At 41.0% G+C, this 25,151-nt stretch overlaps 3 protein-coding genes across 5 annotated transcripts; 2 read left to right on the top strand and 1 right to left on the bottom strand.

Moving 5' to 3' along the window:
* The first annotated feature begins 1,888 nt into the window (after positions 1 to 1,888).
* Positions 1,889 to 4,511, top strand: LOC121811512 (F-box protein At5g46170-like). Its single transcript, XM_042212391.1, has 2 exons — positions 1,889 to 3,355; positions 4,174 to 4,511. Exon 1 carries the CDS (start codon positions 2,191 to 2,193, stop codon positions 3,307 to 3,309), a length of 1,119 nt encoding a protein of 372 aa, XP_042068325.1. The 5' UTR covers positions 1,889 to 2,190; the 3' UTR covers positions 3,310 to 3,355; positions 4,174 to 4,511.
* A 743-nt stretch (positions 4,512 to 5,254) lies between these two features.
* On the top strand, positions 5,255 to 8,004 carry LOC121811511 (F-box protein At5g46170-like). Its single transcript, XM_042212390.1, has 2 exons — positions 5,255 to 6,728; positions 7,596 to 8,004. Exon 1 carries the CDS (start codon positions 5,565 to 5,567, stop codon positions 6,684 to 6,686), a length of 1,122 nt encoding a protein of 373 aa, XP_042068324.1. The 5' UTR covers positions 5,255 to 5,564; the 3' UTR covers positions 6,687 to 6,728; positions 7,596 to 8,004.
* A 2,109-nt stretch (positions 8,005 to 10,113) lies between these two features.
* On the bottom strand, positions 10,114 to 14,670 carry LOC121741989 (transcription factor TCP2-like). Of its 3 annotated transcripts, none has more exons than XM_042134991.1 (3): positions 14,523 to 14,670; positions 12,044 to 13,767; positions 10,114 to 10,328 (listed from the first exon to the last, which is right to left on the bottom strand). In XM_042134991.1, the coding sequence occupies exon 2, from the start codon at positions 13,385 to 13,387 to the stop codon at positions 12,062 to 12,064; it is 1,326 nt and encodes a 441-aa protein (XP_041990925.1). In that variant the 5' UTR covers positions 13,388 to 13,767; positions 14,523 to 14,670; the 3' UTR covers positions 10,114 to 10,328; positions 12,044 to 12,061. The 3 variants fall into 3 exon arrangements, with proteins under 3 accessions (XP_041990925.1, XP_041990924.1, XP_041990926.1); XM_042134990.1 differs by lacking the exon at positions 14,523 to 14,670 and adding an exon at positions 14,367 to 14,501; XM_042134992.1 differs by lacking the exon at positions 14,523 to 14,670 and adding an exon at positions 13,895 to 14,072.
* Positions 14,671 to 25,151: the final 10,481 nt, after the last annotated feature.

Here is a 25,151-nt window from a genome sequence, read left to right on the forward strand (position 1 = left end):
TATTTTGATCCAATCTCTGCGCTTCGGTACCTGAAAGCGCTAGTTAGGATGGACCAGCTGGGATATCCTAACTTCCGCTTCCGACGTAGAGATGTGGGTTGATCTAGCTCTTCTGGTGGTTGGTTTTGGTCTTTTTTCATTTCCCCCTTTAGTGTATTTAGTCATCTTTTTTCCACTTGTAGAATGGAGGATCCCAACTTGTGGGACCTCTATTTGCCCCTTCATGTTCTTGTTTATATCTCAGTCACTTTTGGGCTATGATCATGTTTTTGGAACATTACATTTTGATTTTATTTACGGGTTGGGGGTCTGCCTAAACCCCCCACCCACAGAGGGAGTTTCTGATTAAAAAAATTTATCGACGACTATTTATATAAATAGCTCTTTTTTTAATTTCCAATATACTATATTTTGCTTTTTTTCAACCAACGCGTGAATTACTCATTAAATAAAGAAACTCAATTAATCTTCATCTTAATAATTATTGAGTATAATTTCAAATTTCAATCGAATCTGTACGAGTAGAAACCTTATAATTTCGTAGATGATGTTGCCAACACGTTCATTGAAATTTTATAATGGTGCAATCATGCATCTCTATTTATATTAGAATTCTGTCAAATCATAATCTCATTTAATTATTTATGCATATGATATTACTGCACTTAAAAGTCATAGTAAAAGTAAATAGATAAAAATAAAACAACCATATGATATCTTATAAATTATCCTTTGATAGCGACTGCCATTTTCTCCACCCCCTTTTATTTTGTCCCTCATTAATTATCACTGCCGTACCCTTAAATTAAACAAATACTACTAATACAAATCTGATAATAAAATTACTCCATTCTTTAAGAAAGTACTGTTCCTTTTATAGGGACTAGAAAGTCCAACATTTAGGCAATCATTGATTAAATGATTGAACCCCTGATTAATATTCGTGAATACATTTTGGATAATTATGTTTATTGCTACAAAACATGCATTAATTCTATAAATTTTGAAAAAGCAAAATAATTTATCCTATTTACTAGAAAAGAAAAAAGAAACGAGTATTGCGAAACTAATGGAAAGGAAAGGACCAGGCGAAATGTTGTTTATACCTTTTTAAAACGTACATCAACATTGATTTAATCTTAAGATCACTTAAAATTAGATTTATTAAAGGAGAAGTCCAAAACTCACATAAACAACACTAATCATCTATTCTTTGTAACATTATCCCAAAATTATGTGTAGAGCTCTATGCATATTTGTGAAAATGGAGGCTGGGATACATGGAGTACATATTTTTCTTTTTGGGAAGATTATACTTTAATTGATATAAGTATAACTTTTAAATAAAAATATTAATATTATTATATTTATTTATTATTTTTCATATTTTATTTTTTCTCTATTCAACTCATAAAATATACTCCCTCCGTCAACTAATAAACCTCTAATTTTGTCGTTTTCTTTCCTCCACCAATAATTGTCTCATTTATTTTTCACTATTTTAATAATAACCATACATTCCAATAATTTTATTTAATTCACATTTCATTATAAAAACTAATAGTACGGTATAAAAATAGAATTAACATTACACTAATCTTTTTCTTACTCATTTTTTTTCTATATTTCTTAAATTTCGTGTAACGGGAACTTTGTAGTAACATGGATGAAATGAAAATCATATCCAATATGACATGTTCTATTTGGATTGAGCCGAGAGAAAGTAAGTAATAGTAATTAGATAAGTTTAATGTAATGTAAAGAGGCTTGGCTTTATCCTTAAGTCAAAATTTATCGGCTAATTTCACGACAAATCAGTTTAGTATAGAAAGTATAAGTACATTAAATAAAACTAAACTTCAAAAATCGAACATTTGGTATTTCATTTAAAAAGGATTTAAGCAAAGGAGAAAGAAAAAACACGCACAGCACACACCAACCCTCGACCACCATTTTTGTTCGTCCTTCTTCTTCTCCTTCTCCTTCTCCTTCTCCTTCACTCACTTCCCCCAAATTCCCCCAACCTCATTAAACTCCCACCCTAATTCCTCAAATTAACCCTCTCTTCCTCTACATATTTTCATTCAGATCCATTCACTTTTCTACATTCTGTTTCTTCCCTCTATAAATCTTTCCCTCTCAATTACCTCTCGATTCTCCTTATTTGTTGGGATTTTTTTGCTGCAAAACATGGGATCCATTGCTGCAGATCTGTGCCGCAAAATCCACCCCCACCCCGTCGACGAGTTCGACCGCCTCCCCGACTCCCTCATCCTCCTGATTTTCAACCAAATCGGCGACGTCAAGGCCCTCGGCCGCTGCTGCGTCGTCTCGCGGCGCTTCCACTCGCTCGTCCCCCAAGTCGACAACGTCGTTGTCCGCGTCGACTGCGTCATCTCCGACGACGATTCCTCCTCCAACTCTCCTTCCTCCGCCGCTGCCGACAAGTCGCGCCACCCGATCTCCTCCATCTTCCGCATCTTCTTCTCCGGCCTCTTCAAGCCCCTGCAGTCGTTATCTCAGCTCATCATCCCCTCCGCGCGCGGATTCCCGCTGCCGGAGGATTTCGACTGCGAATCGGAGGAGAACACTGTGACTCACCATTCTCCGACGCAGGTGTTGAAGAATTTCAACGAAATCAAGCAGCTCAGGATCGAGCTCCCCACGGGTGAATTAGGGATTGATGAGGGGGTTTTGCTCAAATGGAAGGCGGAATTCGGCTCCACTCTGGAAAGCTGCGTGATTCTCGGCGCTGAGAGCGTTTCGCAGAGCGGAAACAGCAGGTGCAGCGGTGTGAGCGATAATGGAGCGGAGAACGGCAATGGTGGCACGCAGGAATCGTTCTACACAAACGGGGGGCTGAGACAGCGCGTTGTGTGGACCATCAGCTCGTTGATCGCGGCCTCCGCCAGGCATTACCTTCTGCAGCCGATAATCGCGGAGCACAAAACGCTGGACGGTCTGGTTTTGACGGATGCTGATGAGCAGGGGGTTTTGTCGATGAACAGGGAGCAGCTGGAGGAGCTGAGGGTGAGGCCTCTCTCTGCGTCGTCGGCGTCAAAGAGGACTCTTGTTCCGGCTCTGAATATGCGGCTGTGGTACGCTACTCAGCTCGAGCTGCCTAACGGGGTGGTGTTGAAAGGGGCGACTCTGGTTGCGATCAGGCCGAGCGAGCAGCCGAAGATGGAGGCGGCCTCCGTGGGATCGGAGGCGAATTGGGTTGCATCGGCGTTTGAGGAGCCGTTTGGGACTGCTGCGAGGATGTTGGTGAAGAGGAGAATTTACTGCCTCGAAATGAACTCTTTCTGATCGAGAAACCTTGATTTAGGATCAAGATTGGAAACAGATGCATCAGGTACTTCCTCTCAGCTCTGTTTTCTGTTGCTTTTTACATTCCCTTCCAAGTTTAATTATCAATTCTCTTGTTTAATGCCTGTTTTGAGTTTATTCTTTCTTATTAATTGTACATTGCTTTGTATAGCTTTTTATGAAATCATGTGTTCCATACTAATTGCATCCGGCTTTGCCCTGAATTGCACAATTGGATCCCAATTACATAAAAGAGGTTCTTGAAGCTATCGACTCCCTTTGCGTCCGCTTTAAACTAAATAAATTTTGCCAGTTTGGTTCAAATGTTGCCTTTAATTTATAGCCGCCGTGGATTATCTTGCAGTTTGCCATATTTCCTTGCCGTTATTTTTTGTTGGCTCTTGTCAATTTGTTTTGATGTTTCCAAATGAAGGTGCTTTGTTGTAATACTGTTTCATTGGTCCATCATCTTATCTAATTGGGGGTGGAAGGGCATGTGCATCTTTATTGCTAGAAAAGCTAGGTGGAAATTTCATTCCACTGTGATGCATCCATCATCGGGTCGGGACATTGAACGTGTTGTCATTGTGGTTATGCAAGCCAATATAAAGTTGCAGTTGAATGTATTGCGTTTCTCGTTTGATATTCTAAGCTTGTCATTATCCTTGCCTAAGTTGCTACGGCCAAGTCCAACCACTTTCCCGGCTCATCAATTTCGTCTTTGCATACTAGTTTTTGAGAAATTCGGTGCTGCCACTGCGATATCGCCATCTCTTATAAGCTCTTCTTTCTTATAGTACTGATCTCTCTCCTTAATCGATCTGTAGTTCTGATTTCGTTATCTAATACCCAACGATCTTTCAGGTAGAGGGCGGTAACAGAAGGTCCGGAAAACGCAGAGCACAAATTTTGTCATGAGAAGAGCAAGCTGTAAGCCAGCTAATACAGCTTCTGGTGATGACTTGCCTTGCGCGGACAGGCGAAGTCGGCCTAGGAAGAAGCTGCAGTTGATGATAGGCTGCAGCTTTCATTTTGAATACTTGAAAGAGAGAGGGGGGTAGGTGCTATGCTATGCTATGCTATGCAACTGGATTATGTTATTTTGATCATCTATCTATCTGTCTGTGTTAGTTTGTATATATGTATATGTGAATATTGTAGGTATGACCAAATTTATGCTTATATGCTTTCCATTTCTGAAAGGTTCAGCTGCATATTTTATTAGCTGATTTACCCACCAATAATTGTCAAAAACATCTCTGCATTTCTATTTCTCAAGGATATTTATAGTTCAATCCAAATTGATTTTGCTTAGTCATTCTTGGATATTTTGGTATAAATCAAGAAATATTGGTTATAAGCTACGAACCACACTATATATGTGTTTTATCTATCCCTTGATTGTGACTGCCATTTTCTCCACATCCTTTTATACCTCATCAATCACCACTTAAAAGAAATGGTAATGTAGGATTGGGCTCTTGAAATTATTAAATTTTGACATCATGTTGAGGGCATGCCAACACACTAGATAAGCGACATGTGGCAGCTATTTATTTTATTTTTAATTTAAATTCAGCAATATGCACTATAATTGTAAATTGCAATAGAACCTTGCATACTTCTCTTTCTTGTTATAAAATGCATATTTGTTGTTAGTCACATATAGATTTTTTTTAACATAAAACTAAATTAAGACGATTATGCTTCTCTCGTTTCACTCAAATTCCAATTTGGATCAAATCAATCTCGTACGTATATATTTAAAAAGAAATTATTTATTGTCAAATTAGTAGGATAGGGGTACTAGAAAATAAAGCGTTGAAGTGGAAAAGAAAAAGTAAAAAAAAAATGAAAAGAGACGACAGTGTTGAGCAGCAATGATTTTCAACTGTCCCAATATCTACTGTTTTCTTACGAACTAAAATAGCTAAAAAAGAATTAATAAAAGAATTAATAAAACACGCACAACACACACCAAAACAGCTCGCCATCACCATTCTCTTCTTCATCCTTCTCCTTCACTCGCTTCCCCCAAATTCCACCCACCTTCTTAATCTCCCACCCTAATTCCTCCAATTAACCCCTCTCTCTCTTCTCTTTCTCTCAGATCCATTCAGTTTTTACACTCAATCTCTCCCTTTACATCTCTCTGCCGGAACTCGCTTCAGATTACCTTCCGATTCTCGTGTATTTTCCGCCAATTTTTTGGGGGTATTACGGCTGCGGAGGAGCTCTGATTGTTTCCGATATCCATGGGTTCGATTGGAGCAGATCTGAGCCGGAAAATCCACCCGGAGCCGGTGGACGACTTCGATCGGTTGCCGGACTCGCTCATCCTATTGATCTTCAATATAATCGGAGACGTCAAGGCCTTGGGGCGGTGCTGCGTCGTTTCGAGGCGGTTCCACTCGCTTGTTCCCCAGGTCGACAACGTCGTTGTCCGCGTCGACTGTGTGATCTCCGACGACGATCCTTCCTCCACCTCATCCTCCTCGTCCTCCGCCTCCTCCGCCGCCGACAAGTCGCGCCACCCGATCTCCTCCCTCTTCCGCATCTTCTTCTCGGGGCTCTTCAAACCCTTGCAGTCCCTGTCTCAGCTCATCGTCCCCTCCGCGCGCCGCCTTCCGCTCTCGGATGATTTCGATTGCGAGGCGGAGCAGAGCATCGTCACGCACCATTCGCCCACGCAGGTGTTGAAGAATTTCAACGAGATCAAGCTGCTCAGGATAGAGCTCCCCACGGGGGAATTAGGGATTGATGAGGGCGTTTTGCTCAAGTGGAAGGCGGAATTCGGCTCCACCCTTGATAGCTGCGTGATCCTCGGAGCTTCCAGCGTCGTGCAGGGCTCGAACACCACCGCAATTAGTAGTGATAATGGAGTGGAGAGCGATAATGGCAGCATACCGGAATCATTCTACACCAATGGAGGTCTGAAGCTGCGCGTGGTTTGGACAATCAGCTCGTTGATCGCAGCCTCCGCCAGGCATTACCTTCTGCAGCCTATAATAGCGGAGCACAAGACGCTCGCGAGCTTGGTTTTGACAGATGCTGATGGGCAAGGGGTGTTGTCGATGAATAAGGAGCAGCTGGAGGAGCTCAGGGTGAAGCCTCTATCTGCGTCGTCTGCCTCGAAGAGGACTCTTGTTCCGGCTCTGAACATGCGGTTGTGGTATGCTCCTCAGCTCGAGCTGCCTAACGGTGTGGTGTTGAAAGGAGCGACTTTGGTCGCGATCAGGCCGAGTGAGCAGCCCAAGAAGGAGGTGGTGGGTTCGGAGGCGAATTGGGTTGCATCGGCGTTTGAGGAACCATTTGGGACTGCTGCAAGGATGTTGGTGAAGAGGAGGACCTACTGCCTCGAAATGAACTCTTTCTGAGGGTGGGGGGACTTGTCTAAGGATGAAGAGACAGATGCAGAGGTATTTTCGTTTTCTTTACTGCATTCTTGAATAAGTGTTTGATTATTTTGGAGATCTGTGGTTTAATGCTAGCTAGTTTAGTGTAATTATCCATTCTGTTTTTTTTTTACCTTAGGTTCGAAGTTGAATTGTCTCTTGTTAGTTTAATCTGAGTATAATATTGTTGTTTCAATGATGCTAAATTGCTGTCTTGGTTTCTGAAAATCATGAATAAGTTCTCATACCATTTGATTCTGATTTTTCTCTACATTGCATATTGGAATTTCAATTACTTCACATAAGAGAGGTGCTTGAAGCTATTGACTCCCTTTGCTTCTGTCTTATTCCAATGATTTCTTGTTATTAGATCCACCATTTTATTCTCTTGCAGTCTGCCACAATTTATGAATTTAACTCCAAACGAAGAAGATGCTTTGTTGTGATCTGTTCCTCGTCTTTTATCTTAATTGGAATTGAACTATTGAAGGGTACTATGTATCTCCATTGCTAGAAAAATGGGTGGATATTTCATTCTGATATGATGCCTCTGTGTCTTGCTGCACATTGTGAATGCTAATTTTGATTTGGTGGCAAACCAATGTGAAGTTGAGTGACTTAGACTATAGTTTTTCCATGATGGCTTTTATATATCTTACGTTTCTCAGTTAACATTTTTATATCTAAGCTGCTGTGAGAGGGACTGTTGACACAAATATCTTACTTTATATGAGAGTGACTGTCCACCAATTTCCTGTTTGAATACTAGTTTTTGGAGGGATTCTGTGCAATATCGCCATATCTTTTAAGCTTTGATTTCTTTAGTGATTAATTTTTCTGCTTATGACACTGGTGATTCTATTCTGACTTCCTTAGCCAAGTATCCTTCAGGTAAAGCGCGGCTACTGAAGATCCCAAAAGCGCAGAGTGCAAAATTTGTTTAGAGCATAGCAAGCTGCATGCGAAGTTGCGGAGAATTTATACAGCTTTCAGCTATGACTGCGGTGCTAGAAGTCAGGTGATCTAGCCGCACACCTTCTGCAATTGGAGAATAGGCAACTGCTTTCGTTTCGAACCCACACTATACTTCAAAGAGCGCATGCTATGCAACTGGATAATCATGTTGTAAGAGTAATGAGATTTTGATAAATCTGTCTGTTAGTTATATATGTATATGTGAATATTGTAGGTATGATGACTATGTTTATCTCCCTCCCCTTTCTTAAAGGTTCAGCTGCATATTATATCAGCTGATTTACCTTCTAATAAATGCTAAAACGCCTCTACCTTGGTGTTGATACTTGATATGATTTGATATATATTGGTGAAAATGAAAAGATGTTATTGGTGATTAGATGTGAAGCGTGTAAGGAAGGGCGTATTGAATCCCAACTGGAAATAGGGTCCCCATTAGATGTAATAGTAGTAGCAGCCGTTTTGATGTCTCAAATAAGGTGGAGAGGTATTGATTTCATAAAATAAGCTAAGAAAGTGAAATAAATAGAACTGACCCACCTTGCTTTTTTCCTCATCCAAAGTACCCTCTAGTTGGTGAGTGGTTGCATGCAATAATTGATGATGTTTCAATTCCATGAATGCATGTTTGGTTCCATTAAGGATTTTGTTTTCACTACAAAAAATGTGAAGACCACACTTCATTCATCCCATCCTATGCAATAATTTCACCAACATATCTAAGTTGTCGGTTGCATATTTTCATAGTAGTTAATATTCCTTCCATCCCCTTATACCCACGCGCCCATTAACTCATTTCATTTGCATTTGCATTTCATTATAAATGTATTGTAACATTCATTAAAGTGCCAGTGAGACTTCTAATGGTTATGGAGAGTATTTAGTTGTGATTAGGCATGCACAAGGGTCGAAAACCGCCGGTTCAGGGTCATGAACCGGCGGTTCAAGGGTCGGGGAATGTATGAACCTGAACCGGCCCGTCTAGCTCCCGGCGGTTCCGGTTCCGGTTCAAAAAACCGGCGGGTTACGGGGCGGTTCAAAACCGCCGGTTTTCGGCTTGAACCGCCGGTTCCGGGCCGGTTCGACGATTTTTTTTTTTTTTTGCATTTTTCAACTTTTCAATTTTAATCAACTTACATTACACTTTTCAAGTTTGTTTTTTTATGAAATGTGAGTAAATAAAATTGAAAAAAATACGGATAAAGTTGCAATTTTATTGAAATTGCATGTTTACAAATTACACGTTACAAGTTACAACAATTACAAATTGAAAACATATGGCGGTCTTGAAGTCTTAAACAAAATTTAAATACAAATGAGACTACTAGTGAAGAACTAATTACAAATGACAAGAAACGATGTTGAAGTTCTTAAACGTATAAGTGTATTATATATATACTCTTAACCGGCGAAGAAGATCTTTCTACATAACTAAATTAAGGACACATTTAGCAATTCAACTTTAAATGTTGAGTTTCGTCTAACAATCAACAAATATAGTAGAATTGTCAAAAGTTTCCCTCATTTAGTCGTATAGAGAAATATACTTCATCGACTAGAGTATATACAAATACAATTATGTAATTGTTTTTGCATATACAAAAACATATGGCGGTTCAACCCTAAACCGGCGGGTTGTCCACGGTTTCTGTCAGAAACCGCCGGTTTCTGACCGAAAACCGGCGGTTTCTGACCGGTTTTGCAGGCCTACACACTGACCCTACGGCCTAGCCTCTGAAAAGTTGCCGGAACAGTCAGAAACCGGCTCCCGAACCGGCGGTTTACCCCGACAAACCGGCGGTTTACCCCGCGAACCGCCGGTTCCAACGGCTATACTAAACCCCTATGCGAACCCTACGAACCCCTAACCTACGAAACACTATTTAACCCTTTGAACCGGCGGTTCGAACCGCCGGTTCAGGTTCAATATATTGCCGAACCTGAACCGGCCCTTCCGACCCTTCAACCCTTCTGCCGGTTCAACCCGCCGGTTCCGGGCCCGGTTCCGGTTCATGAACCGGCGGGCCCGAACCGGCGGTTAACGGCCCGCCGGTTAACCGCCGGGCCGGGTCGGTTTGTGCATGCCTAGTTGTGATAGTTTATTGAGGCTGTACCACTGTAGACAACTCACAAGTTGCACCCATATAACTAGGGGCAATTATTATTGAGGAAGCAAGCTGTTTCCAGCTACTTTTATTTTCTTGAAAATACTAAATTGTTTCACAACTTCAATTATTTGTGCCTCATTATCTGGCAATCTACTACACATACATAGTCTTAATGCAACAGCTGCACAGACAGGATCTATATGCATTATTGTGCCAGAACCGAAATTGCTACTAATTAAAGCAAATTATATAGACACTTGCATTGTCGATTGCAGGCAGAAACAGAAACATAAACAGAAACAAAAACAAAAAAAAATGAGAGGATATGCAGCAAAACATTTTCTCATCAATCAAACAAACAAACACAAACAAACTGCTGCGTTGGGCACAATATATAATAGAGCAGCAATGTGCAACAGATAGTGCTAATAGAATGGGAGTTGGAACAGAACAATTAGAAATCCGGAGGCATAATAATCATAATACAGGGCACTCTGTTCAGCCATTGCGCCTGTTTCATTTTCTTGTCTTCACGTTTTACCTGCACGGCAACAAACCATTCAAATTTGTTTAGACCTCAAATGAGTGAGATGATGATGATGATGATGATGATGAAGATGAATAAGAAATCTTTGAAACATATGATTCGATTACATTGATTGTACGTGCTGTATAGTAGAGTATGGCATTATGTAGTAATGCTGAATCTGTAGTGATGTTGCAAAGAGAAAATCAAGCTGCAAAGTTTCAAGCCATGCAATGTCTCCTGTTGGGTTCATTTCCTCAGCATATACTTGCATTGCAAACCACTAACATACTATACATATCCAATTTGCATATAGGCAGACAAGTAGACAACAGTTTGGTTTTGGTTGCTTATGGGCATTGGTCCAAGAATTCTAAAAGAAATGAGATTGTAATAGTTAGGATAAACAAGATTTGAACTAAAGTCAGTATCTGTAAAATCACGAAGCACTGAATTTAAGATCCTCTGTTCCAATTTGGCATCCCTGTTTAGCCCCCTAAATTTGGCATGAATAGTATTTATATCAGACTAATGTATTTCCAAATATGGTATTTCATTCAACAAGAGCAACTTGTAAAGTAGTGCTAGTAATACTTACTCCCCTAAAAAAATCAATAAAGAAAAAAAATTAAACTTTATATATGTATCAGAAAATTGAAAGGCATGTCCCCTAAAGAAGCTTTTTCAACAATGGTTCAAATCCAAGTATTCCTTAATTTTAAGTTTTTAACCACACCTAGATTGTTTTCGCAGAAAATAGTTCAAGCCTTCTGCATTACCTCAAATTGAGTATGTGCTAAATGAAATTATTACATTTAGCCATAAGATAGAACTACATGATTATATAGCTTCAGCTGCTCTAATAGATTATACTGTAATAGCAAGTGACACTTCAGGCACTATTATTCTATGGCAGAAGACCAATGTCAACATTTTTGTACGACTGAGTCGCTAGTGAAAAAAAGGCTAGAAAATAAAATTTGCATTTTTTCCTGCATAAATCTCTTCTATTTATAGGCACTAAAAGAAAACCTGAATTTCTTCCAAATTAAAGTTTCTATTTTCTCCCAAAGATAACGCAACATTTGTTACCGAAATTTGAAAAGACAAGGAACAGAAATTACTTTTGGAAGACCCATGGGAGAATGTCAAAATGTGTACTACAGTAATATATTTATAACTTATGATATGCATGAACCTAAAAATTATTGAAGGGATCATCTACTATCCGGTTATAATTACTTGCAGGCAGAAAAGGCCAAGTTACTTAAACCTTAATGTAAGTAATTAAAAACTGTAAATCATTAAATTAAAGAAAAGCAAAAAAAAGGGAAAGTTGGAATGACAAGTGTTGATGGTAGGAGAGCTTGAGAGACCAATGGTGGAGCAGGTACAGTTAGAGGAGACAGCAGTAAAAGCCTAGTTACAGAGAGGGAGATGCTAAAGTGTGCATCTTTGAATGGTAGAGCAACACATGGCTCCTCCTTCATTACGTGTTAGACACAAGGAAACCAAACAAACAGACAGCCAGCCGATCCCTATTACCGTGCGAGGATTTTAATAAAAAAAAGACCAAACGCAATGAGAAGAGAAATTCCCTTCAATTAATTATACCATCCCTCCTTTTCCCGATACTACTGCTGTTAATGTTCATCGTACTGCACTGAAAAATATGGCAACAATGTCGCCGGAGTGGTTCTTGAAATTAAAGAAAATGTAAAGATGATTACCAGTTGGACGACGTCGCTTCAGTTCTTGCTTTTCCCTCCTCCCTGGGCGGAGTGGCGGCCGCTGCTGGCGTGGGCGTCGCCATGGCAGAGCTGCAGGCCGCGGGGATCGTAGCCAGAAAGGAACTGGTGGTGGGTTTCGGCCGTGCCGATGAAGAAACTCGGGGCGGATCCGTCGGAGTACCTCTGGAGGTGAGGCAGAAGTGACGGCGATGATGAATTGGACTGAAGGGTCCCCCTATTGAAGCCACCATGACCAAGGCCTGATGAATTGGCGGAAGAGGAGATCGTAAAGTTGAAATTGTACTCAATGCTGCTGCCGCCACTGCCACTGCCGCTGTTGTTGTTGTTGTTGGCGTTCACGGTTGGTATTAAGTGGTCCGGCACGAAGGAGAAGTGCTGGAGCTCCGGGTGGTGGTGGTCGGCGATGCTGAACAGCGGCGAAGCAACGGCGGAGGTGTAGGGATTCGCCGGCAGGTGCATTTGCGCGGGACGAGCGGCGGAGGGCGGGCCTAGGAGGCCGGAGGTGAAGTAGTCCATGGGGGTGGAGGACCAGTGCCTTGGGGCGGCGGAGTTGGAATTAGGGCTGGTAGAATTGTTGGTGATATTACCGATTCCGCCACTCAAGAGCTCGGTGAAGGAAGTGGTGTGAGAGATAGGGTTGAGAGAGGGCGGATGAGTCGAGTCCTTCTCCTTCTCCGCGACTCGCTCCTTGGCCCGCTCCCTCGCCTTGATTCTGCTCTCAGATCTAGACAGAGACAGCCCCGACCCCTTGCTCGTTTCAGATGTGCTGCTGCACGCCGACGATTTCGTCACCTGCTGCGAGTAATTCAAATCGCCGCCGCCGCCGTCCAAATTGACTTCACCGGAGTCGAAGCAGAGGTGATCGCTGGCGGCGGTGCTGGACCTCTTCTCATCGCTGAGCTGCTTGGGGGTGTCGGGGAAGGGCGTGGTCATCGGCGGCAGCTCCTCAATCGAGCTCGCCGCCGCCTTGAGCAGCCACTCCACCGCCTTGCTCGGCTGATCGACCCCCAGCCGGTCCTGCAGATCGTAAAATTGGATGGCGGTGTTCACCGACAGCCTCACCCGCCGATCCCTCAGCCCCTTCGATGTTAGCACCTTGCTGTGCCTATCCTTCCCGCCCGACGCCCGCGAAACCCTAACAATCCGCGAGGCAGGCCAGCCGTAGAATCTGCCAACGCCGCCGCCTAATTCAACTCCACCGGCGTTGTCTCTCTTCTTATCTCCCTCCTCCTCCTCCTCGTCCATCCGAGCGCACCCTAATTTCGCGGCGCTGCCATTGCTGATTCTGGGGAACTTACATTGAATCTGATCATCTACCTCCATACCACCGCTTTCATGCCTTTCCTCAATCAATCCCCTTTGAAACTGAATCCGGAGGCGTAATAATTTGAAACTGAATCCGGAGGATTAGGGTTTCAAGTTAGGAGAGAGAGAAACAGTGGATGTGTGCGGTGCAGTTGAGCTGGATAGTGGATGTGGGGAAGACTGTACCGTCCTTTGCATTGATGACGATTACACAGACTACTTTGGCCTTTGTAGTGCCATATCCATACAAAATAGATACATATATATCTATCTATCAATATTTAGAGAGAGAAACTGTAGCTATTACTCTCTGAGAAACGCTGTATCACGTTTCATACACACAGAGAAGTCAGAGAGATGAAGTGCCTTCAAAAGCAAAACCAAAGCCTGTGTAAGCTCTGCAACAAAAAATCAAAATCACAAACAAAAAATTAGAACATTCAAAATTTAACCACCACATAAAAAAGAAGAAAAAAGGGATAGAATCTGATGCTGAGCAAGAGTGAAAAGGGAGCTGCTTTTAACTTCTTCTTTTTCCTCACAGAGCACATAATTACTTCTAATTAAGGTGTAAAAGGAGAGAATTAGTAAGCTGAAATACTGATTAGAAGCAATAAGCCTAAATTACGATTAATTGTTAGTTAAGATTTGGTTGTTTCAGAGGGAAAGAGACAGGTGCTAGCTAGAGAGAGATTAGTAATTAAAGCCCTAGAAATTGCAGGCATGGCATAACACACACCAACCACGCATCAACACAGCTGCTGAACAAATATTTAATTAATTAGTTGCATATTTTCTTCAATCATCAATAACAATAATTTAAATACGCACGAACGATGAGATGCGCCATTAATCGTTAACGATAAATTAAGATTTCAAATCCAGAACAAAACACTGTTGGATCTCTATAAAAAACTTCAAATCCAGAACAAAACAAAATTGCAGATCGGCATATACATATAGATTAGTATAAGCTTAAAGAGCAAAAGTAACACACATTATCAACATTTGCTTCTTTTTCTTCTGCAAATTCTCGAAATCCTTCGACGTTGAAGTGAGTGGTGGAGATGAGATGTAAATCGAACTGGAAGAGAGAGAAATGCAATGGAAAAGATATATGCAGGCAACTTCGAAGTTTACAAAAGGGGTTTACCCGAAATTCCAGTGGAGCTGCTTCCTTTATCTCCCAACTTTCCCAACTCCAAAGCACTAAAATTAGCTCAGAAACTAATGCTTTGAATTTAATCCATAAACATGAATAGTTATGTGAATTTAGGGTTTATATTTGGTGTTGTAATGAAAAAACTGAAGTTATTTGGAAATAATTAATTATAATTGGGAAATTGAGTTGGAGAGGATGAAAGCCCTAACAAAATGGGGTTAGAGCATGCACAACGGAGAGCAGGCGTCCGTCCGTCCGTCCGTGCCAGCGGTGCGGCACCGCTGTCCGCCGCTGAGCTCTTGCCGTTGGCACGGCGCTGCTCGATGCATCGAGCACGTCCGTGCCAGCGAACAGGCGACGTGGCAGCATGTGATTGGCCAATGGCATATTCGTTGGAAAATCATTTTTTTATTTTTTTTAAAAATCGAAAATAATACAAAAAAAAAATAAAAATAAATTCCCAATCCCAAAAAAATGGTAGATTTTTTGCCCGTTTTTCTGTATTTTTTTATTATTTTTTTATTTTTTCCCCCCAAAATCATGTATAAATAAACACATTCATCATCCATTTTTCACATCAAATCATCTCTAATTCATCTCTCATTCATATTTTTCATACAACATATCTACACCTTCATCTCTCACTCAAAACTTCAAATGGATTTCACCCATCTTATTGCCGAAGCGGAGCGCGAAAAACAAGAATACTACAAACAACATCGTGCCGCTTATGAAGCATATGTCGCAGCAAATACCCCCGCTCCTCCTCCTCAACCAACTAGATCAACTCGCCGCTACATCCATCGTGACCGGGAGGGAGCCCACGAAAGGCTCGTTGCCGACTATTAGCCGACCCGCCGTGGTTTCCGGAAGATTACTTTAGGCACCGTTTTCGCATGTCAAAGCGCTTGTTTATGCGTATTGTCAACACATTGTCCGCCCGTGTTGAATTCTTCCAAACAGGTCCAGATGCAGCCGGTCGGCAAAGTCTCTCAGCGTTGCAGAAGTGTACATGTGACATCCGACAACTCGCTACTGGGAAAATGGCCGACCTCTTCGACGAGTATTTGCATGTCGGTGAGTCCACTGGAATCCTCTGTCTTAAAAATTTTTGCGAGGGCGTTCGTACAGCTTTCGGTGATGAATTCCTTAAGGCACCCACCACCGATAATTGCCAACGGTTGCTTCATCTTCACGAATCAGACCATGGCTTTCCCGGAATGCTTGGCAGCATTGACTGCATGCATTGGAGGTGGAAGAATTGCCCGACTGCTTGGAGGGGGCAACACTCCCAACACTTATCCTTGAAGCGGTCACCGACTACCGCCTATGGATTTGACATGCATATTTCGGTGTTGCTGGATCCAACAACGACTTGAACGTGCTCTATTCTTCACCCCTCTTCAATGATGTGTTGAATGGTGTAGTACCGGCGATCGACTTCACCGTCAACGGAAATGTATACCACATGGGTTACTATCTCGCCGATGGTATCTACCCAAGGTGGTCGACTTTCGTGCACACGCTCAGCAACCCGCAAGACCCGAGACGGGTCTTTTTGCGCAGCGTCAAGAGTTCACGCGGAAAGACGTCGAAAGAGCCTTTGGGGTCCTTCAAGCCCGATTCAACATTGTGAAGGCCCCGGCTCGGCTGTGGTACGTGAAAAATATCGTCGACATCATGTACACATGTATTATCTTACACAACATGATTATAGCCGACGAAGGACCGAGGGCGGCTAGCTTCTACGACGAGGATGAAGCCGGAAGTTCAAGCGCGAGGTCTCCCCACGCCAAGGTGTGCATACGATGGTGGGTGAGAGGATCGAAACAAGGCACACAATGCGCGATACCCGAACTCACGTTGAGCTACAAGAAGACCTAATCAAACACACGTAGGCGAAATTCGGCCACGAGTAGTGGATTTTTTAATTTTATGAATTTAATTATGTAATTTTTAATTTTTAGGAGTTTAATTATGAAATTTTTAATTTTTAGGATTTTAATTATGTAATTTTTATTTTTTAGGATTTTAATTATGTGATTTTTAATAATTAATGTATTTTTAATATTATTCAGGGTATGTGTAATGTATTTTAATTTTGTGGAAATATTTTTATTTAAATTGAATAATGGAATGGTGGGACCCTTGTGCTCGTCCTTGCAGAAGAGCACGGCTGTGGGTGTTGTGCTCTTGCCTAAGAGTAGGCAGAAAAAGTGGGGCCGGACCCACAACCATGCTCTTTGGCAAGAGCACGGTTGTGGGTGATCTTAAATCGATTGGAGCAGGCACAACGCCATTGCCATCTCTTTACATCTGCATCCTTTTATTTTCTATATATCTCATTCCCCCCACCAATTTTCTCATATTTATCACTTCCTAGTGTCGTATAGAGTCATCAAGTGAGCGGGTCGGGCTAGTCACCTGTCCAGGATCTGTCCGTCAAAAAAACGAAACAGGCTCCGATTGGGCATTAGGAACGAACGAAGAGAAAATTGGTAGATGAAATGGACATGCCCAGCGCCATTGGATCTCGACCACCAATTTTCTTATTAAAATATACAATTAGTAAAAAAGAACAAGGAACTAAGAGCAGCCACTATAAGACGGACACTTCCAATAGCCCTGCCACTTTTTTTGTCCACAACCCTAGTTTATTTATCCGCGCCCACAAAAAAAATGTCCGCAGCTATAAGGTGAACACTTCCAATAGCCCCAAAATTTTTAGCCACTTTTCATTTTATTTTTTTTCATTTATTTTAAATCAATTATAATTAAAATTATCGGACTATACGTAATTATAAAAAACGGCTATAATTAAATAAATTAAAATTAAACACTAAATTTTCGTCGTATTAAAGTAATGGGAAACTTATACAATGAAAATTTAATCTGTAGAAAATCACAATGTTCTTCATTCTGCGCCACCTCCCATACGTACCCAAACTTCTTCAATCAAATCGGCCAGGAGTGTGGTATGTGCTGTGCTCCTGCGCATATCAGTGAAACGTTGGAGCAAATATTCATTACTAAGTGGTACACCCATTTGTACGGCACGGAGGCAACACCGTGACTTGTACTTGCGCCATCTTCCGGTGCCCAGCGCTCTGCAGCAAATCCTTCATCTTCTATTATCATATTGTGCAATATGATACATGTTAACATAATATTCGCGAATGGTGTAAAAACAATGAAGGGAATGAGGTGTATTTATAGGTAAATTAAATTGAATTTATAAACAAAATGGGAAAAAAAATTCGTCAGCCCCCAATCCGTCGCGCCGCGCACCGCCGCGCTATAGGATGGCGTGCCTATCGGCACGACGCGGCGCATCTCCCCCGCCGCGTCCTCGCACTCTTCTCGCCGGAGGGCCTTCCGCCCCAAAAATTGCGTCCGCCTCGGGGCGGACGCTACCCGCACTATAGTTAGGCGGGGCGACGGCGGAATGGGGGCGGCCGGCGCGCCGCCCCTATAGTGGATGCCCTAAGAAAGAGAAAAATAGGAAAGTACTACTTAAAGTTTACTAAATAGGAGTAATACTATCCCAAATGTGGAAAAATGTATTGGTTGGAAAATTAAACATAAAAGTGAAAACGATTGTAAAATGATATACCCGATTGTAAGAGAAAGTCAAACATTTTCGTAGCGGCATAAATGGTCAGCCTCCATAGTGTATGTGAACATTTTACGTAGTTCACTGCGTTTATTATTTTAACGGTATAGTATCAAGAAATTAATTGCCATGGGATTTAAATTAATCCAACTCTTTACTTTCTTCGATCAAATATATAGGCATAAAATTTTAGACTATTAAATGGGTGTTAAATGTTAATTAGATTAATAATTTTCTAGTAGCTAGGTAACTAATTTGAGGGTGAGTTTGGAGATTTTGTGAAAATCTGTATGTATCGAATTCATTACTATGTTTGAGGAAACATGTGTAGTATGTTACGGATATATTCCTCCTTTTTGTCCGAAGCCAAATCCACAGAATTTAACAAGCTACTCAATAATAGGTTCCTTTGTCCTATTATACATATGATAGCTGGATTTCTAACAGATTCAATTATTTTTTTATCTACCAAATATGTTCAAGGTTTTTTTTTATTTTATTTTTGGTTTTACGATTATTTAATGGAGCTATAAACTTTAGATCGTGTGATTACGAGTGTCCACTGTCCACTATGGGGAGCCCACGGCTATAGCCGCGGGTTGGGGCGAGCAGACAACATTTGGGGGCAGTAGGGGTGGCGAACGCGGGATAGGCGGGGTTGGGGCGAGCCCGCGGCTGGGGAGAATTAGCGGCGCCAATAGGCGCGGCGCCCATAGGGGGCGGACAACCGGCGCGGCGGATTCAATTTCGAAATTTTTTTTTATTTACCTCTATAAATACCACTCCTCATCACCTATTTTTCACCATTTTCACAAAATCCATCCACTCACTATCTACACAACCACTCTCTAAAAATGCACCGAGGCGACAACGAATCACCCGACTCTCAGGAATCGGGCTATGGCAGCAATCCATCACATCCGTCGGGCTAATTACCGGTTTGCAATACAACGAATATTCAGCCCTAATTACCTCGTTTTTTATTTATTTACACTGCGATTATTTTAATTACAAAATTTGTTGGCTATTGGAGGTATCCACTATAGCGGCAAAAATAGAATTTTGGGGCTGTGGACAACAAAACTGGGGATATGGACAAAACCTGGGGCAGGGCTATTGGGCGTGTCCGCCTTATATTGGATACCCTAAGATTGTGAATATGCTACCAACAAGAAGACATTCTTGATCTCCTTAGAGCATCTCCAATGGCGGACGTCCGGTCGGACATCCGGTCGGACGTCGCGACGGGCGACCTGGACGTCCGCCATTGTGGCGTTTAGGCTCGGATACGGACGTCCCGTGAGGACGTCGGGTGTCCTCGGACGTCCCGGCGACGGGCGGGCGGACGTCCGCCACTATGGCAAGGGTCGGACGTCCCGCTCGGATGTCCGAATATTTTTTTTTAAACTCTATATATACGGCTCGTTGAACTTCATTTCATTTGCACCACTTGTTGTTAACAAGTTTCTCTCTGCTTTTACTACAAATTTCATTTCTACTTTTAATGGAGAACGATAGGAACTCCCCGGCCACGAGCGAGTCGCAGACTCCGGCGTTTCCCATCGACCTGGAGGGAAACGTCAGCGGAAATGCGACGACGGTTCCGGTAATGGGACAGATGGGTGGAATGGGTGGGATGATGTCCCCTTATATGTACAATTGGATGGGACAGATGGGTGGTATGGGTGGTATGATGCCCAGGGCAGCCGGGATGGGGGGGCATGACCCCAAATATGATGATGCCGGGGATGGGGATGGGGGGCATCACCCCAAATATGATGGGGATGGGTGGGATGATGCCGGGGATGATGGCGGGGATGATGCCGGGGATGATGCATGTGGGAGGGGGTGGCAGGGGCCCTGAACCACTAGCGGACGATGTCTATCGGCCGGTTGTGGATACGCAGTCTACTGATACCCCTTACACTTATGTTCCGGATACTCAGTTCATCGGATCGCTGAAGCCTACCACACACACAAACCGGCTGGGGCGAAGCGTCGCGTTCCCGAACAGTGCCGGAAACAGTGGGAGCGGTTGAGGCCTAAGCTTAGTCGATTTGCTGGCCTCTACCAAAACAACCTCCGCCAGGCAAGCAGCGGTATGTCCGAGGAGGATGTCCGGAACCGTGCCTTTGCTCAGTACCCTGACAAAGCCTTGAAATTCAAACAATTCGACCAGTGGGAGGCCTTTCTCGTGGTGAAGGATTCTCCAAAGTTTTGTGGGAGAGTCGAATCGGGCTGGGCGAAGCGGACGAAGATCAACGCTTTCGGTGAATACAGCAGCAGTGCTGGTTCGCAGGAGCTCCCGGAAGCCGACGAAGTCTCCCCGCTACCGCAATCAGACTCTCGCCGTCGTCGTCGCCCGGTTGGGCAAAAGGCTGCGCAGCGGAGGGCTAGGGGAACCAGCAGCGGTAGCGGGTCGTTCGAGGTCGAATCGGAGGCCCCTGCTCCCCAAGAAGATATCGACCGCCTCGCCCGCGCGCAGTTAACGACATGCTTGGTCCGGACCATGCATAGGTGGCATAGCACGACCCATCCGATGTACAAGAGGATGCTGAAGGATGTCATCGATGGATGTCGGCGCGATTTGGGGATGCACCCCATTGGAGATGATGGCGCCGAGATTAGCGGAGGGGACGACGGGGGCGGCACGGGCGACGGTGAGGGCACGGGCGACGGGGACGGCACGGGCGACGAGGACAGCGCGTTGTGAGCCGGGGATGTTGGATTATGTATTTTTCTTTTTTTGAATGACTAAGTATTTTGCTTTTTTTCTAACTATGTTTTTTTTTATGTTTTATGAATATGTATTTTTGCCCGTATTTTGCTTTCCGGTATTCCGTGTCAAAATTATATTTCCGTTTTTACATAATTAAATTATTGTGATTTTTTTATTGCGGGATGTCCTAGTGGGAAGGGCGATGGGAAGGGCGGATTGTGCAGGAGATGTCCTAGTGACGTGGCAGTGGGATGGGAAGTCCTAGTGACGTGGCATGAGGTGTTTTTGGGATGTCCTAGTGGGACGTCCGCCCACTGGAGATGCTCTTAATGACATTAATATTTTCTGACTAGATGGGAAGTGGTGTTTTCAGTGGCAGACGGTGCGAGATCAACAATTGGAAACCACTGCTAATATGCCATGTAGACTTGGTAGCAAAACGAGGAATTCACCCAAAAGAAGTTTGCGTTTGATTAGCTAGTTGGTTAGACAATAGCTTCCCGAGGTTTGTGTTCATTTCTAGAGTATATGTATAAAATATGGATTTAATTTTTTTTTATTAAGAGTATTTAGGTAAAATTTCTAGTAGTATTAATTACTTGTGTTTTACTTTCATTGCAATTTCTTTTATTCTCGTCATGTCGTAGATTTTTTGGTATTTATGAGAAATATAATGCAAAAGTCTCTATCATCGAAATAAAGTATAGAATAATTATTCTTCAAAATAACACAAAATTTAGAATAATGTGCGAATTCAATTTAAGTGGATGAAGGATAAATGAAAATTCCTAAAATGAAGCTATTTTATTTGTAGGTTTTTAATCATAACAATTGCAAAATTTCCCAATTAAATTTTGTTTTCTTATTATTTTTAATTGGATTGCTACTTGTCTTTTAGTTATTGCCAAACGATAGGGTTTAAAAGTGGCATACCATTGGAATTAAATAAAATCTGGCTATTTTGTTTCTCTCTTTTCTATCGAATTTTTTAATTAAATAAAAGGACTAGGCACAACTCTAACTAGGAAAATGCATTGATTGACCAATGACTCCAATGTCTATACATTCAAATTAGTGTAATAGTCGTGTTCCCTATTTCCCCCTATCTAATTTACTCCCAACCAATTATGCCCTTAATGTTTAAATAAAAAAAATTCAAATGAGTTACTAACAAAATAAGTTACCAAATATGGTGTGCAAAAGTAAAATACTCATATTTAATACAATTAAATGATGTATAAATATATTATATATAGACATCACCAAATAAATGAGCTCCCCCAAGTGGGAGGAGTATATATAAAGGTGAAAATGGTGTTCTCCACCACCCATTGTCAAGTTGCAAAACCTACTCATCAAACTCCATATTTTTAATGAATGTGATTTTTGAGTACCACATAAATATTTCTTTCTTTTTTTACGATAATCTATCTCCATCCTACAAAAAAAGGGCTTTAAGATTCACCAAAAGTAATTCTTTTAGAAACCTATATTTAAATTATTTTTCTCTGTACAAATTATGGATGATAGAATGTGATGGGCTACTTGAGACATTATTGGTGTCACTCTCATTTACTTTTGTGATAACTCAAACTCCAATCTATTAGATAGAGAAGAAGAATTTTAAGCATTAAACTATATTTCATCGTCTATCTCTCTTATGTTACATGTAGACTATTTACTAAACTTAGTAGTAAGATTGGAAAATTGGGCACGTTAATGGTGCGATCTCCTATTGGATTGGAAATGAGTAAGGCATCGTCTCAAAATAATATATTTAAGATTAAAAAATTAGTAGATTGGAAAAAATAAATGAGTAATATCTAGTGGCTGCATTGTCCATCTAAATGTCCAAACATCACTTATCTATTGTACACATAAATCAAGTTGAAAGTTTATTCAACACATTTTGATAGCAAGTGCACACTATATATTTTATACAAAAAAAATACTTTAAATAATAAATTGGTGAGCAACAACTTAGCAATGCACGACCAGTTCAGAATAATATTATAAAATATTACATAATCATTGTAAAGACAAAAGGAAATGCTTTATCCAAAATCTTTACATGAGAAAACAACGGACGAACACAAGAAAACAGAAGCAAATGAACAACACACATTCTGATGTTATCCAAGAAAGGAACTCGATAGCCACAAATAAGTAAGAAACTGACAAGTCACGTCGATAAACAACAACCCAAAACATCATTAGACGATGGTTATCGAGAATTTAAATAAGTCATACATTGTGCCGTTCGGCGACTACAAATGACCTCAAAAGCAAAGAGAATTCACTCATTTTACCATAGTACTAAGATTGAAATATTGTAGTATCTTGGTACAATCTCAAAATGTTGAGATTATTCCACCCCATGGTCCAATGTGATTTTGCACCAGAGGAGAGGGTTGAATTTGATTCAGACTGATTAAAATCTTGGCAACAGCAAGCAAGCCCACATCAACTCCACTATATATGCTTTTGCTATCATCTTAAATACTCAATTTTGGACCACATTTTTTGTCTATATGCCTATCTGCTTCCAAAATTCCCATCATTAATCACCTTTCACAATCTCTTCCCCCTTGCAGTCATAACATTATCTTCATCTCCAATTAAATTTCATTCCACATTTATGTTGGTCACATCACACACACACATACAAAATGATTACTCGAACCCCAATAATGAATATTGTAAACTGATGAAATAAAATAGGGAAAATGAATAGCGATGCATCTCGAGTGGAAAAAATGGCCCGGGTTCTAGGGGGGTGTTCGGTTGGCAAGATTAAATCTCATGATTAAATATGTATCATGTTTGGTTCATAAGATTGAACCCTTCAACTTAATCCTAGATGGATAGTCTCATGATAATTAGTCATAGCATCATCCCTCCAACTAAAATAATCTCACAACTTAATCCTAGATGGATAGTCTCATGATATTAGTCTTGGCAACCGAACGCCACCTAGATGTATAGGTTGTGTTCGGATACTAAAGATTATACTAACGTGAGAGTAGTTAAGGTTGAAATTGAATCGAGATTACATGAAATTATGAGAGAATAGCTAAGATATATTCACTTTTAACAAATAAGCCACGACTATATATACGCCTTACTAAATCATATCTTGTGTTCGATAGTCACGACTAGAAAATATATCGGCCCATAACTATTAATTCCGCGCGTATGTCTACACACTAGATTTTCTTAATATTTTCAACGCGACTATTCATCTGACTTAGAACTCCGTCCCTATTTTTTCTCCCAACGTCTATTTAATACTCCCACCGTCCACGAAAAATAGAGCACATTTGTCATTTTTGTTTGTCTACGGAAAATAGAGCACATTTAAAACCCGTGTCATTCACAATGTGTCTTATTTTTCGTGGACGGATGAAGTATATTTATCTCATTTGATTCATATATCGCTACGAGAAAATAATGAGTGGACTTTCCATACCAAAGTTAACAAATTAATGATTGATAAATGAAAATAAAAATGGTTCACATCCAATAGACATATCAAGTAATAGAGTTATTTTTAATCTTATCAAGTTTAAATACACAAAGTCCACTTTGAATTATCTTGGAGTACTGTATTTCATTATGATATGGGATCGAATACTATACCTATTCAAACAACCAAATTAACGACCCTAATCTAACGTAATCTATCCAAATAGTATTTAAATAAAACGTGCATATGTGTAGTATGATCCTATCCAACATCATGTTATTGTCACCTCGCACAAGATTCCACAATACTAATAATTGAAGTACTATATAGAAATATAAGTAATAATTTAAAATAGTACTAGTAATTACTTGTGTATTTAGAACCAATTCTCTTAGACGTCCATCTCCCGGTACTCTAATACCAAAAATAAAATAGGTTATTAATTTTAATGATATTTCAAAATCAACCTATTTTAGGTTTTTTTGGATCATTTTCAATGGTACACTAAAGCCCAAAATGGAGTAGACAATTAGCTCTAATGGTACTAAAAATTCAATCACATTTTTTGTTTTGAATAAAATAAACCTATATTTATGTTTACATTAAAATAAACTCAAATCACTTTTTTTCAAATTTTATGAGTGAATATATTATATAGATAATATTCTTTAAAGTTTGAATTTAGTGTAAATAGTTGGAGTAAAATCATTCTTTAATGTGACGTATACATTAAAATGAGTTTGAGTTTAGTGTCAATGATTGAAGATGCTCTTAACGTGGTAGTCGCCCAAGTCCATGGGGTGCCGTAAAATTTAGGCCAAA

The sequence above is a fragment of the Salvia splendens genome, chromosome 7, assembly GCF_004379255.2.
Source record: "Salvia splendens isolate huo1 chromosome 7, SspV2, whole genome shotgun sequence".
Lineage (NCBI taxonomy): Eukaryota > Viridiplantae > Streptophyta > Magnoliopsida > Lamiales > Lamiaceae > Salvia > Salvia splendens.

Bases quoted from the DNA above. Each gene is read 5' to 3' on its own strand.
- LOC121811512 (XM_042212391.1), top strand. From the start codon at position 2,191: ATGGGATCCATTGCTGCAGATCTGTGCCGCAAAATCCACCCCCACCCC.
- LOC121811511 (XM_042212390.1), top strand. From the start codon at position 5,565: ATGGGTTCGATTGGAGCAGATCTGAGCCGGAAAATCCACCCGGAGCCG.
- LOC121741989 (XM_042134991.1), bottom strand. From the start codon at position 13,387: ATGGAGGTAGATGATCAGATTCAATGTAAGTTCCCCAGAATCAGCAAT.